At 43.7% G+C, this 16027-nt stretch overlaps 1 protein-coding gene across 1 annotated transcript in view; it reads right to left on the reverse strand.

Annotated features, from left to right (window-relative positions):
* Positions 1–2389: 2389 nt before the first annotated feature.
* LOC146193385 (MAM and LDL-receptor class A domain-containing protein 1-like) overlaps positions 2390–16027 on the reverse strand; it is a 131061-nt gene continuing 117423 nt past the window's right edge. The window contains exons 26-29 of the mRNA XM_084600535.1: positions 13931–14110; positions 12473–12607; positions 6342–6485; positions 2390–2556 (exon numbers count right to left, since the gene is read on the reverse strand). Of these exons, the coding sequence (XP_084456661.1) occupies positions 2390–2556; positions 6342–6485; positions 12473–12607; positions 13931–14110 (626 nt within the window). The remainder of the gene's footprint in view (positions 2557–6341; positions 6486–12472; positions 12608–13930; positions 14111–16027) is intronic.

Below are 16027 nucleotides of genomic sequence, written 5' to 3' on the forward strand. Positions count from 1 at the left end.
GAGAGGGCTTATTGCGCGTCAGAGAAAGAGTGCGCTTGCATTGTATGGGCCATTCAAAAATTTCAGTGCTGCCTTGGAGGGGCCACCGTAGAGACGGACCATTGTCCCCTGGCGTGGCTGCAAACTGCGACATCGAAGAACAGTCGCCTTCTGAGGTGGAGCTTGATTTTACAGCAGTACAATTTTGAAATAAGATACAAAAAGGGGAAGTTAAATGGGAATGCGGACGCGCTTAGCCGCTGTTTCTAAGAGGTCCGAGGTGTTCCTCACCATGTATCCAAATTGATAATCAGGTTTGTTTGTTTTTTCATGCGCTTGTATATGTGTGACTATGTAAAGCAGCACGTTTGGTTTTCTAGGAATACGTGGGTCCTGAACGTCTTGAGTGTGGGCTTTTCTCGGACAACGATGGCAGTTTTCTTTTCACCTGGTCTCTTCAGACGGGAGCCGAGTGCTTGCTTAGATATGTGGTTGAGTTTCAGAGACAGCTCAAGCAATTAGGCTGACGACAATCAAGACTAGCAACAGCGAGCTTCAAGCATTCATGTGCAGGCCATTAAGTCGTCTCTTCATGCAGAAGCTGCGACTGCTGCCCTCCGTGACTCTTCTGGCGGGGGAGGAGGCTGTTATGACTGTGCATGGTCCGCACTTGCGCGCTCTATTGTTCGCCTGTGGGCATGGTTATGTGCTGTCGATATGTGCTGTTGGTCCAAGGGCTCTAAGTGAGCCTGTTTCCATGAATCCTTTTGTTTGAGCCTGTTTTGCTTTGTCGAGACCCTGCAAATGCCAAATTGGCCCTGTCAAGGGAACGTCAAGAAAAATACAAAGAAACGTCGACCTGTGAGAAATAGCCGGATCTGCTTTTGTTCAATTGTTCACCCTTCCCGTCGAGAAGCGCTATTGTCAAGTGAGGAATGTCTATTGTCCAAAGGAGACGACAGAGTGACACGTCCGCTGACGTACAGGACAAGAAAGGAGCAAGGTGATGGCCGTTAGAGGAATTCCCGGGAATGCAGGAAAGATTTGCAATTGCCGGAAAGGGACAATGCTGGGAGCAGTATGTGGCGAGCACGTGCACTTGGGTTTCTGAGAAGGAAATCCACTTGCCGGAACCACGATATCGGATCTTTGCAGAATAGAAATGTACCTCCTCGCCGTTCCCAAGCTCTACCCGCCAACAAGTGACCACGCCCAACGAAACAATACCGGACCAGTCAGTGCATCAGACCATCAGTGTAGTGATGTGTTCGATTGGATGCCGATATCTGAGGGGCGTGCCCTGGAACTGGTTGGTCAGCATCTTCAGAGAGGGGCTGGACATAGGGGGTTTTAAGGACGTTGCAGAGCACGAAATGACGCTCTGAGCCCTGGGTAAACGGCTCATCCAGACGCTTCTCGCTATGAACTCTAAACGCTTGCCATTTTGCTGATATACCCTTCTTTTTTATGTAAATAATCATGTAAATAAATTTTCTCAAAGTGCCATAAAACCTGCTTGTATATATTTTACCAACTTCGAAGATTCAATCCTTCATCAACCCCGGGTCTCTGCACGCTACCAAGTGAAGGCCGGGTCTACTTAGTCCCAGTGTCACGACATTGTTAAATTTCTTTTTGTAGCTGCGTGTTCTAATTAAGGCACCCTGATCTAGCCTCAAAAAGTAGGGAATTGCCTCTTGAGTTATCAAATAAAGCTTCCTTCTTGATATGTCTTTTCCACTTTTGGTACAATTCTACAATCTGGTTCTTTTCCATTGAATTTATCCAATTTTTACCTTCTGTGTTTTTCACCTGTCGCTTAAAGCTCTTTATTTCTCCGTCTTTGTGACTAGCATACTTACTAGTTAGTGTCCTAGTTCTTGTCCTCCATTGTGAGTCAACGCTTTTTAAGTACAGGTATTTAAATACTTTAGCTGTCCATCTGTTACTGTCCAATTTCCTCAGGCGTTCTTCATATAATATTTTAATCTGAGCTTCCCATACTTCGAAAGATGCCCAGCACATAACTCCCTGTACCGCCCCATTGGTGGTTTTGCAGTGGGCACCCAGTGCTAATTGTCCGATGGCTCTCTGATTTATTTCTAATGTCGACTGTGCCTCTGATTTTAGGCACACTCAGCTTTCGTTTAAAGCGCCATCTATCGCGTAGACTGTAAACTACTTTGCCATGAGCGAAGCTTCGAAGGTTGGCCCTTTTATGTCACATAACCTTTCTCGCCGCATGCATTTCGGCATCTTGCAGGGCTGTGCACTGTTCTCAAGCGCTTTTACGTGAACCCGGTGTACTCTATCTTATCTTACTGCACACGAGACGTCGATGACCTGGTCGACAAGGTCGACGCACGACTTCCAAGTGTCTCTTCATCTTCCGCGACGATTTGTGCCTTCATCAGGCCAAGGGCGACTTGAACTGAGCAAGCCGCATTTGTGAATTCTTCACGGCTCTGTGCAGTAGACAGCTGTTGAGGACAGCAACATAAAAAAGGTGGAAGATGCGACTCTTGTGCAACTTTTTGGTCATCAGGTTATATCTGTAGATCTTGGAGCTAGTACATTCTGCTCATGCCACACATTCTCTGATTACAGACTTCCACTTAAGCTTGGCGTTGAAGATCAGAAAATACTTTGTGTTCTAGGTGGAAACTTTTGTATGACCCTGCAGTATATACGGTGTGCGTGTTCGAACCAAGTTTCTCCTATATTGTCGTACCACTGACTATATCGTTCCTTTTGAAAATAAAAAAAAAAAATCCGCGAATCTCTAATTCAACTCGTTTTCGGCTTTTACTTGGCAGCGCCCTTTCCTTCCTCATCTTAGTGTTGGAGTTCCACCAAGTCTAATATGCTTCATTTGAACAAGTTGTTCATTTGATACGAATTACCACGAAACACTTTTTTCGCGACACAGCCCTCTGTCAGGCAAACCACGAGCTTCGTACTTTGGCCAGTATTATGCCAAATGTACTTGGGCTCACCTACTAGGTTTTTTTTTTTATTTTTGCATGAAGCTCATACACGTAGTCAGACCTCCCAGCAAGTGTCATTACGTTATAGCTCCATTGTTTGGCTTTTTCATGTAGACTTTCTGGCTAAGTCTACCTTTGAATGGGCTAATCATCTCATCGACAGCTACTCATGGTTCCATCTCTGCTCCACTGAGAACCTTTTCCTTGAATCTTGCGAAAGGACTTCGCACTGTGTAAAGATGGTCATGCTCTTCTGCGCCCTTTTTCTTTCCATCGTTATTAGTGCGCGCGTTTGAAAAGAGGGTAATTCATCGAAGCGGTTCGGAATCATGCAGTCAGCAACACGTGACGGCCGTAGCAGCCGTGATTAATACATCCACTTGAATGGCAGAGACGCAATAGAAACGTACAAAATTATTCCAATAAACTTGTCAACGTCCACTTGTTTTACCGATTTCACCTATATTTTGTTGTTTTGTATGTCGCAACGATGTGATATAAACGTTAGGTATTCAACATCTTCATCCACGAGCTTTGAAAACATACTCGGCGACGTTTTAGCTTCGTTCGGTGTGACGTTTGGCTTTGTTTGGTTTCGTTTTTGGGTTAACGTCTCAAAGTTACTCAAGCTGTGGGAGACGCCGTAGTGGAGGGCTCCGGAAATTTCGACCACCTGAGGTTCTTTAACGTGCATTGACATCGCACAACACAGTGGCGCCTAGCTTTTCGGCTCCATCGAAAAACAGCCGCCGCGGCCGGGATTCGCCCTCGCATCCTTGAGCATAGTAGTCGAGCGCCCTCACCCCTGCATCACCCCGACGGGCTGGGTGGACGTTTGGAACAATCTTCATTGAGAGCGATGTCCTTTTCCACGCAATGCCATATTTCCATCAACTTGTTTTTCACACTTGTCGATTCTTCTATCTCTGAAGCCTCACCGTCAGATGAATAGCCTGAATATACTTCAACAGTTTATTGATTAATCAGCGCATCTTGATTGCACTCATCATCAGAGCTTTCCCTTAGACTTCGCTGCGCATGGACCACTTCGAAACAATTTTCTAATTGCTCAGTCTACATCTGCAAGCAAATAAAAGCACGAGTACCTTCGCCTCAAACGAAACACTACCTCTATCCCGTGATTATTCATCATATTTGTCGATGCGCTACGAAGCCAACGGGGGCAACGAAGCGAAAGACCTGCTAACTGCAAATACGAGAGTAACTTCGCAGTCCTCACAGCAACAAACGTGGACGTGGACGAAACTTTCGCTGCATATATCGATATTGAAATTTAATGTTATAAATCGCATTTATTCTTCTTGATATAGGTAGAGAAAAAACTTGATGTAAAAATGACAGAGGAAACATTTAAAAGCAACCACGTACCTTGGTCAACGACTACTGGACAATGCCATCTCTCTCCTCTGCACCTTATTGTTTTGCACAACGCCCGCTGCGATCTCTTTATTTATGAAAGGTATATGAATCGCGAATACTAGACTGTAAATTGATATCGTGGCGTCATACACAAGACTTTGTACCTCACTTTACTTTTTGTCCTCATATGTGGCCGCTGGGAGACAAAGGGTTAAGGATGTTTTGCTCTTTGTCGAGGGAAGTGTGTGCGAGTTGTTCCGCGCACTGCGAAATGAGAGCAGGGAAGAAAAAAACAATACATAAAACAAACTATCAGCGGAATAATGATTTATATTAGTCGTAAGTTATACCTGAAATTGGGGAACATCGTAAGTACGCATCCATATAAGCATGCAAGTGGCCAAATTACGAAACTAACACGGTGGTTTTGTCTTAGTATTCGTTTTACGGGTTAGAAAGGTGTCGCGACCAATTTGCAATCATATGAGAACACAACGCTACCAGATAGTTTGCACTACAGCATCTGCTCAGTTATGGTAAGCTGGAGTTTTTTTAACGCACAGGTGTAGTTAGGAGAATGAGGGCGCTGTACTCACAGCTATTATGTTCGAGACCGAAAGCGTCGTACTCTTTTGCGCGTACTACCCCTATTAGAAACTTTGATCGTAACCCATACATATTACATACCTTACGCCATAACACTCACAAATATGGTTGAAACCAAGAATGTTAAAGTATGCGGTGTTTGCCCTTGCGCAATGTCTAGTCAGCTTGATTTGGGACAGAATAGTTTTGCAGTAAATATTTGTGCTATCTAGTGAGGCTTCAGCAGACACATGAAACTGAATTACATGGTGGTATCATAACTCATGTCGCTTATATTACACCCCTATAAACACTGTGATGCGGCTATTTGGCGGCAAACAAAGCATTCATTGCTAACTCTTGCCAATCTCAAGATAGCATGTTTTCTCTTTCAGTACTAGTTACATGTTATGTTAGTTACATGTTTAGCTGTTTCGGTCTGTTTGTTTTACAGAACGCTAAGATGGAAAAAATCACACGAAAACAATTTTTAGGAGATAAACAGTGAAGTGCAGAAGTCATTTCATGAAAATGATTAGTGTTAATGCCCAAGTTTATTTTTTTGCGGAACATTTTTCTCACGTTGAATTTTCTTTATGTTTACGCGTCAATGATGCATGCTACTGAAATGATATTTAAGGTTTATTATTTAAAGGCTTCATCGAGCGAGTAGAACCTCCTTTTTTGGATATTTAGAAGAGTGCGGTTTGAGTGAAATACAGGAAAAATTATGCAATTAACGTTAACCTATTTTGTCACATTTATCATAATATTCGGCTGTGCTTTTATAGAAACGTTAAGTGGTTTCATCGAAATAACCTTTAGTACTATTACAGCTACCTACCATCATTTCCAACATAATTTGAGTTATTACTCGCTCCGGACGAGCCGTTGTTGAGATATTGAAGATATCCAATCTTCTTAGCGGTTGTAGTCATACGAATAGTACTATAAAAAAGAATATAATAAAATTGCAAAAACCTAAAAATCTCATGGCAAATATCTTTCTTTGTATAATGAGCCAGTGGAGTAGATTGCCAATAGTACTGTTCAAAGAGAGTGTTGTAGAGACATTTTTTTTTGTTTAGGTAGAGTTGTGTATACGGTCGCGTAAGCTTTCTTTATTGACCCTGCACTGTGCGATAACGACTGCGGAGCAGAATTAAACGTCTCAATTAGCGTCTCGTGGCAGGCGCCATTATCCGAAATGTTAGAAGAAAATAGTACTTTTGCAGCGCCTGAGAATACGGGGGGAAAATGGCAATGTTTCTTTTTCTAATCACATATATTTATGTATTCCCGCTACAACTCCTACTTCATATATTGGCACAGTTTCGCAAAGATTTTAACATCTAATAATTAGGCACATTTTGAGGAACCATTTTTAGGTTGGGTGAACAGGCACCTTACCTATTGCAACCTTCTCATGTTTCTCTATTTCCCGCAACTCGCAGCGACGGCCTTTGTTTCCAAGTTTGCAGTCGCAAGAGGGGTAAGCTGCCTCGGACGTCCAGTTGCAAATGGCATCATTGAGACACAGGAAGCTTGGACACACTACAAAAGAGAAGACAGTAAAATGAAGTCTGTTCCCTAAATTTGGCGGCCTTCACTTTATTGTATAAGCTCGGCGTGCATTCCAAAAGCGATAAACTACTCAGTACTGTCAAAAATTTATACGTTTAGACTTTTAAATAATATAAAGATAAGTGCAATTTCCATGATCATTATATTTTCAATGACATATTGTTCGTATATGGTTACCCTCTGCAGAATTGAATGCCTTTGCCCTATGTTTTGGTTATAGGCGCAATATATAAACTGATGCTTTGAAACATACTGATTAACTTACATGTCTAAGGTGGACACTCGTCTTTCAGTTCGCGACATACATTTTTGCAATCTAGAAATTTGTTTCTTGAAACGTGGGGTTTTTGCTAAGAACGGGCGTGATTGTGCACGGGCATGGAGAAAAGGTACGATAACTAGAGTTTCTGTACTCGACTAACGTACACCCGACCGAGACATGAGCTTGTTTTGTTGTCATGAGCAGCAGAATACTATTTATAACCTTCATATTAACTGTGGACTGATACAAAAGCGGAGGCCAAATATAATCGTTTCTCTACGATTATGTCATTATGTCAAAAATTATGTCAGCAAATTTGGACAACCCTATAGTGGCCACAGGATTGGAGGGCTCTGTTTACATTCCCATTTAAAAGGAAAGGCAGTGCCAAGGATTGTTCCAAATACTGCATGATCGCGCTTATTTCGCATACTAGCAAGGTGATGTTGAAAATCCTCCAAGGTAGGTTGCAGCAGTATGTGGATCGGAAGGTTCCGGACGTGCAAGCTGGGTTTCGCAAGGCAGAGGAACTAGAGACCAGATTGCCAACCTTCGCTGGATCATGCAAAAAGCAAGAGAGCTCCAGAAAGCCATCTACTTCAGCTTTATTGATTATGCGAAAGCGTTTGAATGCGTAGATCACAATCGATTCCTCACTTCCTGTGGAAGTGAGGAATCGATTTCAAGAATTAGATCTAGAAGACACAGAGCCCGAAGAGATGTGGACTGATGTTCGCGATATAATACAAGAAGTTGCTACTAAGGTAGTTCGAAAGCAAAAGAAATGCAAGAAAGCAAACTGGTTATCTGACGAGGCTTTACAAATAGCTGAGGAAAGGAGGATGTCAAAAGTGATGGGGGAAAGAGAAAGATAGAAGGTTCTCAATGCGGATTTTCAGAAAATAGCAAGGAGAGATAAGAATGCCTTGCTGAACAAACAGTGCCAAGCAGTTGAGGACAATAGCCAATTGTGAAACACAAGAGCTCTGTATAAGACAATCAAAGTATCAAAGGAAGCTTCTGTGCTAAGCTGGATGTGATAAAGGACAAACGAGGCAAGGACCTCACTGAAGCCTCAGAGATAAAGAAGAGGTGGCAGGAATACACAGAAGAACTGTAAAAGAAGGACCCGAATGTGCAAACCCAACATAAGACGGTTGTGATTACCGATCTCGAGCCGGGCATCTTGAAGAGTGAAGTTAATGGGCTTTAGCCAGCCTTGCTAAGAACAAAGCTAGCGGAATTGATGGCATTCCAGCTGAGTTGCTTCAAAACCTCAACCATGACGCTGTTAACATTTTGCATACATTATGTCAGAAGATTTGGACAACCCTGCAGTGGCCACAGGATTGGAGGAGGTCAGTTTACATCCCCATTCCAAAGAAAGGAAGTGCCAAAGATCGTTCCAACTACCGCACTATCGCGCTTATTTTGCATGTTAGAAAGGTGATGTTGAAAATCCTCCAAGGCAGGCTGCAGCAGTATGTGGATCGGGAGCTTCCAGACGTGCAAGCTGGGTTTCGCAAAGGCAGAGGAACTAGAGATCAAATTGCCAACCTTCGCTGGATCATGGAAAAAGCAAGAGAGTTCCAGAAACCGATCTACTTCAGCTTTATTGATTATGCGAAAGCGTTTGACTGCGTAGATCACAACAGATTGTGGCAAGCTCTCCAAGAAATCGGAGTTCCAATTCACCTCATCTGCTTCCTCGGGAACCTGTATGAAGGGCAAGAGGCCACAGTCAAAACTGGGCATGGTCCTACTGATCTGTTTCCGATAGAGAAAGGAGCGAGATAAGGCTGCATACTTTCGTCCTGCCTATTTAACCTATATGCTTAGTGCGTCGTGAAGAAGGCCGGTCTGGACGAGTCTTCAGCTGGAGTGAAGATTGCGGGAAAACGAAATCAACAACCTTAGATATGCGGATGATAGCACTTTAATCGTAGAAAGTGAAGTGGAACTCAAGACTTCTGAGGCGCGTACAAGAAGAGAGTGAGAAGTTTGGGCTTAAACTGAACATTAAAGAGACAAAGATCATGGCGTCTTGCTCTATCAAGTCCTGGAGCATGAAGGGACAAGAAGTGGAAGCTGTGACAGATTTTCTCTTCGTGGGCTCCAAGATTACCCCGGAAGGAGACTGCAGCCATGAAATTAGGAGACGCCTGGTTCTGGGAAAGAGAGCCATGGCTAGCCTTGACCGCCTAGTAAAGAGCAGAGACATTAGACTGCCAACCAAGATCCGTATAACTCGTGCTATGGTCTTTCCAGTTTTGATGTATGGACGCGAGAGTTGGACTGTGAAGAAGGCTGACCGCCGAAGAATTGACGCATTTGAATTGTTCTGGCGGAGACTCTTGAGAGTTCCTTGGGCTGCTAGAAGATCAAATCAGTCGATATTGTTACCTGGAAACGCGGGACCAAAGTGATGTGCCCACTGACGAAGACGACGACCGAGGAACACGGGCACGACAAAGCGTTGAGAAAGAGAACGACGCTGACAGAGTGGACACTGCATGGCTACTGAAGTCTCGGCGTCGAGTTCAGCCCATCGCAGTGCTGTTACATTATGTAGTCCCCGTAACATCTTCCAACCAACTGCGCCACAGACGTTGCTGACTTCCTTTTGTACGACGTCATACTACACCATGGTGCTCCCCGTCAACTGCTTACCGACCGTGGCCGCTGTTTCCTATCCCGAGTTGTTGAGGAAATACTTCGTTCTTGCTCCGTTCGGTACAAGTTCACCACTGCGTATCACCCTCAGACGAACGGCCTTACGGAGCGTCTTAACCGCACACTCACCGACATGCTCGCAATGTACGTATCCGACAGTCATCGTGACTGGGATATTAGTCTGCCATTTGTCACCTTTGCATATAACTCTTCGCGTCATGACACTGCTGGGTACTCTCCATTCTATCTTCTCTTTGGAAGAGACCCCTTACTGCCCTTCGACACTTTGCTTCCCGCCGCTGGCCCCGTCACAACATATGCCCGCGATACCATCGCCCGAGCCGACGTTGCTCGCCATATTGCTCGTCACAATCTCACCATCTCTCAATAAGCTCAAAAACGCCGCTACGATGCTCACCACCGCGAAGTGCACTATCCTCCCGGATCTCTGGTGTTGCTCTGGCTTCCGTGCCGCCGTGTGGGGTTGTGTCAAAAACTTCTGCCCCACTACACAGGTCCTTACCGTGTACTACGCCCAGCGACCGACGTGACCTATGAGATTTCACCGCTCCACCCAAAGTCACCTACTGCTACACCCACTTCCGAAATCGTACATGTCGCCCGCCTAAAGCCATATTACTCCCCCTCCACATCGCACGCCTAATACGCACCGGGACGTTGTCTTTTGCCGAGGGGGGTAGTATTACCTGGAAACGCGGGACCAAAGTGATGTGCTCACTGACGAAGACAACGACCGAGGAGCACGGGCACGACAAAGCGTTGAGAAAGAGAACGACGCTGACAGAGTGGACACTGCATTGCTACTGAAGTCTCGGCGTCGAGTTCAGCCCATCCCAGTGCTGTTACATTAAGTACGTCACCGTAACAATAATGTCGACCATAAACCCTCATTGTTCATTGGAGGGTCAAATTCTAAACTTAAAGCTCAGCTACTTCGGTCATCTGATGAGAAGATAGGAGTCGCTGGAGAAAGATTTGATGTTGGGAAAGGTAGAGGGTCACCGGAGAAGGGGTATGCAGCAAACGGGATGGTTAGATGGCATCCTCGAGGCGCTGCAGATGAAGTTATGTGATGTTAGGAAGATAGTGAGAGACCGGAAAGCGTGGCGTGATATGGTTCATAGGGTCACGAAGAGTCGGACACGACCAAACCAATAAACTGAACTGAATCTCTACGAAAGCAACAAAATCTGGGCAGCCTGCAGACTGCGCAAAGACAACAGGAGACTGTCAATTTCTTCTGTATAGAAATGTGGGTACCAAATCAAAATTGCAAGGCTACGGAGATATCATACAATGCTTCTCGTAAAAAGAAAGGCAAAATGAAATACTTTGCTAAAAATGCATTGTTCCTGTTGTTAATAGCAATCCGAGCGCCACTGAACGCAAGATAGCTCTCTATGATCACAGTAACTGCAAAGCACCCGTCGTGCATTAGATTTCGACTCACTGACTTTCGCACACCAAGAAATCTACACCAATAAGAAAATGCAACTTTGCTGGAAAAGCAAGCTGCACATTGAATGATATATCTATAACATGAATCGGTAATAACAGAAGTTTTCCCTTACTGTATCTCACTATTCACTCCAAATGCTACCTACTTCGTTGACAGTTATTACATTCAAAAAACACCTGGAATGTTTTCCAATTGTTTAAGTAAGATATGTGTTGTCGGCTTAGTTGGTCCAGTACTTCAGACATCTTAAGTTGCCCGAACAAAGACACACACAAGACGGGGTACAGGACGAGCGCAATCCTGTACCCTGTCTTGTGTGTGTCGTTGCTCGCACAACTTAAGATGCCTGATGTTTTTCCAATTACTTTCGTCCTTAACAAACTGTACACAAAGCACGCGCATTCTTCCCAGATTCTCCATCAACATGCCCTCTCGTACTGCTGGAAAACGCGCATTTTCTCTAAACTAGGAATAAGATTGCGCGAGAAACTAACCTAAACGTTTTCCCCCGTACGTTATTTGGAAAAAAAAAAATCTTACCAGATTCCCTCATTCTCCTTGAGATAGTTTGTGACGTCCTATTATCTGGTATTTTCCAGCATTCCCGGCTTAACTTCATCGATATCCACTCTGGATACTTCTGAGTGGTGTCTTGGCATGTCAGATTACTCGTAGTTTATTCTGTTCTTGCTTGGTACGAGGGGGAGAATTATTTTCTTCATTTGCAAATCGCTGGGTCAGAAATTTTTATTTCTATCCGAATAGCCTTCCTTGAACATTATCTGCAGCATACAGTAATCCTAAATAGCAATTTGTTATGAGCCGTAACAAAACACCCCTTGACATTATTTCTTTAAAACAGCTAGACATGCCGGCCTTATAGGTGAGGCGCGGGACATGTCAGCATGTGGGCTCCAACATTGTGAGCGCTTGAGAATACCAAGTGTGTTCAGTCACATCAATCACAGTTTAATGTTGTGAAATGTGACCTGCCCTATGGTCGTCAGATGACACTCTTGCGCTTGTAAGGGGTCGAATAAAACCAACCAAGCGTTCAACAGTGGGCTAGTACTTGCAATTGTGCTCGCATCTTTTACCGCCTGGCTAGAGCATAGGCGAAAGTAAGCAAGCAAAACGCCGTCCAAAAAGCATTGCGAGGCGCTCGCACTTTCATACGACAGCGACTTTCATACGGCTGCGTTGTCCGGGCCGTCTAAAGCAGCGGCAAGAAAAAGTACTGTTTTAGCACCACAATTGTGTGGCAAGAATTTGTTTCCTTTCTTCTCTCTGAGGTTCCTCTACGACGAAAGGCCAAAACCAGATTATAAGTCAACATAGCATTGTTATGCTAAAGCACTGCCGATCAGCAGTTCTTTCTGGATGAACTTTACTCCTCTGCTTTCTTCTTACGCTGTTTTTCGTTTGTAGTATTAGTCACAATTTTCGGGAAAACTCATTTAATTAAGTTGGGGGAAACAGAGATTCACCACCGTACAGCTCTCACGCAAGTTCTTGCAGTAAAGTATGACGCAGTTTGCTTACCGCGGCACATGACCTCATCTGAGCCATCGGAGCAGTCTTCGCGTCCATCGCAGAGCAAGGAACGAGGGAGACAGGCACTCGGTGAGCGATTGGCACAGAAGAACTCGTCTTCCTCGCACGCAAATGTGTTGTTGCCTGGAATTTGAGCCCAAGTCAGTTGGTCTATGGTTGCCAACGTAAAAAGTAATAGCAAGCATAAAACTCAACAATTGCATTACGTTCTGCACTTGCAAAACTTTAGAGAGCCACACTTAAGAATGCAGTGGAGCTTTTATTGCAAACTCTGAACTGAAAAATGCAGTTCTGTAGTGATTACACTAAGCAAAATTTTGACGTGAAGTGTTAATGTTTTTTTTTTTTGTTTCTCTGGGTCACTAGATAATCGCTAAAATTATGAGACCATAAAGCACATCAAAGATCTAAAATAAAATATCTAATGACTCCTGATACGTAGCGGAATCTAATAAGGTAAATAAACCATACATCTCCGCCAAAATGTCCCTAAGTAGTGTTTGCATATCAGTATAACACATGAACGTTCTTTTCGGTGTGCTCCGAGCGTAAAATTGTACTAGCACAATAGGCCTGTGCAGCGACCTGTTTCGGCGACATTGTGTTTATGTTTCTGTTTTTGAGCTGTGGGAGAGAGAACCATTGGTTAAACAATGCTACATCTGCACGAGCAGTTGCAGTGGTCGCTCTGCAGCAGTGCTCATATGTATCCATTGTTCCTTATGTTAGCGACTTAGACAGCAGCGGTGACTGCATGGGTCGCGGAAATGTCTTCGAAAGTTTGCTATCGCAATCGTTTATACACCCTATTTTTAATTTGTATCCATAGCATTTTCATTTCGCCGTTTTATCGTTATCGAGTTAGCCGGCCTCGTTTCTTATCTTCGACATAGAAGTTAACAAGAAGCAGTGGAAGGCATAAATTTTGCTACGCCGATGCGCACACAAGACCCAAAGAAAAAATCTCCCTGGTGACGAAAATGTACAATTTGATCTCACGGCTCACAAGGTATTACGGCTGGAAGGAGAAGGGGCGTGTGAAAGGGTGGCGAGGTATTTGAGCATTAGATCCAGTTAATGCTAAAACTTCTCTGGTGAATTGACCTTGCCTGTCATTTTAAACAAACGCCTCCTGTTGAAGCGGCAGTAATTATCCTCTCCATGTTAGAATATCGTCCATTTATCCCATAATAGCCAACCTCTTATTTGCTTATAGTTAATACTTCATTCTTGACTATCTGAGCCGCTTTTTCTGCCGATGCATTGATAATAACTACCAACGTGAATGCCGATATTTTTAAGAGGGAGCGAGCCTCGCGGTGTCTCAAATATAATGGTTTTGTTTAGTGCAAAATGCTTTTTTTCCCCTCAAATCCCTGTTCGAACCAAATTTATTGTTTTCAATTCGAAATATATATTCGGTTTAAACTATAGAGGTTGTAGTACCGCAGGTTTCGTCATGGCCATCGGGACAATCAGGAACACCGTCACAGAACAAAACTGCTGGTATGCAGGTGGCGCCATCTTGGCATTCAAAGTAGCCTCGATTGCACTGTGACGCAGGCAGTGTGGATGGTGCACCTTTGGTTGAATCCGAAGGAATGCCAGCCGCCGTCGGAGATTCGTCTGAAATAACATATGAACTGTTAAATGTAACCTTCAAAGGTAAACCACTCAAGCATATTAAGCGAGAGTTTATACTGCTCGCTCAAGTATACGGCTATGTGAGGGGGAAACAGCAGAAGGTGCCGTTAGAAATTCGATAATAGTAGTTTGAAGTGCTAGTGACTGATGACCGATTGGTACGTGATAGGCTGCGAAGTGTTAGTGAAATCATTGCAAATATTTGATTACTAAATTTCGTACATAAACCAAAAGCAACGGTATCAAAATGCTCAAAAGGAAAAGGTAATGAATCATCATCATCAGCCTGATTATACCCACTGCAGGGCGAAGGCCTCTCCCATATTTCTCCACTTAACCCGGTTCTGTGCAAGCTGCATCCACTTGACCCCTGCGAACTTCTTAATCTCATCTGCCAACCTAACTTTCTGCCGCCCCCTGCTACGCTGTCCTTCCCTTGGAATCCAGTTTGTTACCCTCAGCGACCATCGGTTATCCTCTCTTCGCACTACATGTCCTGCCCATGCCCATTTCTTCTTCTTAATTTCTACTAGAATGTCGGTAACTTGAGTTATTTCTCTGACCCATTCTGCACGCTTTCATCTCTTAATGTTACCCCTACCATTTTTCGTTCCATAGCCCTCTGGGTTGTCCTCAACTTAAGTAGAACTCTCTTGGTTAGCCTCCACGTTTCAGCCCCATAGGTGAGCACAGGTAAGATGCAACTGTTGTATACTTTCCTCTCGAGCTATACCGGTAAGCTGCTAGTCATAATCTGCGAGTGCTTGCCAAATGCGCTCCATCCCAATCTTATTCTTCTTGTTATTTCCTTTTCGTGGTCCGGATCTGCGGTTACTACCTGTCCTAAGTAGACATATTCGCCTACTACTTCTAGTATTTCGCTACCTAATGTAAACTGCTGTTCCTTCCCGAGGCTGTTGATCATTACCTTAGTCTTTTGCATATTGATTTTCAAGCCTACCTTTCTACTTTTCCTGTCTAGGTCATCAATCATTATTTGCAGTTCATCCCCCGAGTTGCTTAGCAAGGCAATGAATAATGACGCTAATAAAGAACCTGTCGAGTGCGTAATAGATGATTTATTTAATTACAATAATTGACAAAATAAAAACGCTTTCAAAAGCATTAAAGTGCTCTCGATGAAAATCCGATATTTGCTGGTGCTAAATATTGGTTTAAAATATTAAAAGTAAAAAAAAAAAAATAAAAAGATTGCGGCCGTGAGAATACATGCGAAATGCTCTCGCGTCATATTCTGAACGACGCAGATTAAGTGTCTCCCTAATGTCTCCCTAAACGTTTTTTATTCCCATTTGCACTAATCTACACATTAGAGTTTCTCACAGCCACAACCCGCTGTTTAGATGGTATTGTTTATTTAGCAAATACGCTATGAAATTCCGGGAGAGACATGTACATTTTAATACGCTATAAATTCACAAATCCCGCCTATAATTGCAACAATTGGGCAGTGCGCTATTTTCTAAATCTTATGGGGTGTTCGTGCACTGAGTAACTTATCCAAGCAAATTATAAGTAAATGAAGTGAATAAAAATTAATTTTTTAAAGTCTGACTGAATGCTTTCTGCTTTTATCCGATTACGAGAAAGTGCACGGCACAAATGTTGAGGGCGTCATTTGATGTCTCGCTAAAATTCTAAGCTGGTTTGCCTTCCGTAAACGTAATTGGCCGTTTCTGCGTGTTCGGCTCCTCAGCAAATACTCCAGTTATTGAGCACGTGAATGGTGTTCCGTGCTGCTCCGAGAATTATAAAACAATTGCCAAGGATGTTCCTATAGTAGTACGCCACTGTAGTTCTGTAATAGAGCTTCCCAATTTGCTTTCTACATTATGACGAATCATTTAAATTTTTGAGAGAAAGCGAAACGCAGATTGC

This window comes from Amblyomma maculatum, chromosome 4 (assembly GCF_055883805.1).
Source record: "Amblyomma maculatum isolate TAMU_Amacu chromosome 4, ASM5588380v1, whole genome shotgun sequence".
Classification (NCBI taxonomy): domain Eukaryota; kingdom Metazoa; phylum Arthropoda; class Arachnida; order Ixodida; family Ixodidae; genus Amblyomma; species Amblyomma maculatum.